At 52.4% G+C, this 634-nt stretch overlaps 1 protein-coding gene across 1 annotated transcript; it reads left to right on the forward strand.

Annotated features, from left to right (window-relative positions):
* Positions 1-4: 4 nt before the first annotated feature.
* On the forward strand, positions 5-628 carry LOC107735111 (protein NipSnap homolog 2-like; the record flags this gene model as incomplete). Its single annotated transcript, XM_016546907.1, has 3 exons — positions 5-101; positions 183-228; positions 389-628. Coding segments are annotated over 3 exons (282 nt in total), but the record flags the coding sequence as incomplete, so codon positions are not given.
* Positions 629-634: the final 6 nt, after the last annotated feature.

A 634-nucleotide genomic window follows, 5' to 3' on the forward strand; every position in this document is an offset into this window, starting at 1 on the left:
CTGGTTCAAATCACTGTTTGTGCGGAAGGTGGACCCCAGAAAAGACGCTCACTCCCATCTGCTAGCCAAGAAAGAGGACAACAACTTATATAAAATCCAGTGTAGGTTCTGCCCTCTGCTGCGAGACGCCTCGGCGCTTGTGCCACGTGTTCATTAACTCTGGTTTATTGCTTGTGTTGCAGTTCACAATGTGAAGCCCGAGTGTCTGGAGGCGTACAACTCTCTCTGGTGAGCCACTCTCCTCAGTGTTAATTACATGCTTTTATGGTCTTGGATCTGATGTGACTGCTGAGCTTCAGCGCACGTGTCCTGCTCTCTGGTGCGGTCAGTGATTGGCAGCAGCAGCAGAGCCCTGATTAATCACGTCTCGGTGTGCTTGTGTCCGCAGTGCCGAGGTGCTGCCGCTCATCCACAGCGACAGCACGTACCCCTGTGAGCTGGTGGGCACCTGGAACACCTGGTACGGAGAGCAGGACCAAGCTGGTAGGACAGCCTCGCAAACCCAGGAGCATAGACCTTTTTCCTGAGTAACCTGAGTTCCGTTTGGGTGCTCTCGTGTCCGGGTCTCCATAGAAACCCATGTTAAAACGGGGTAAACACCATCGGCTGAATTGAAGCTTTTTCAGTATAACTA

Source organism: Sinocyclocheilus rhinocerous, unplaced genomic scaffold (assembly GCF_001515625.1).
Source record: "Sinocyclocheilus rhinocerous isolate Xijiao unplaced genomic scaffold, SAMN03320098_v1.1 C35792215, whole genome shotgun sequence".
Classification (NCBI taxonomy): Eukaryota; Metazoa; Chordata; class Actinopteri; order Cypriniformes; family Cyprinidae; genus Sinocyclocheilus; species Sinocyclocheilus rhinocerous.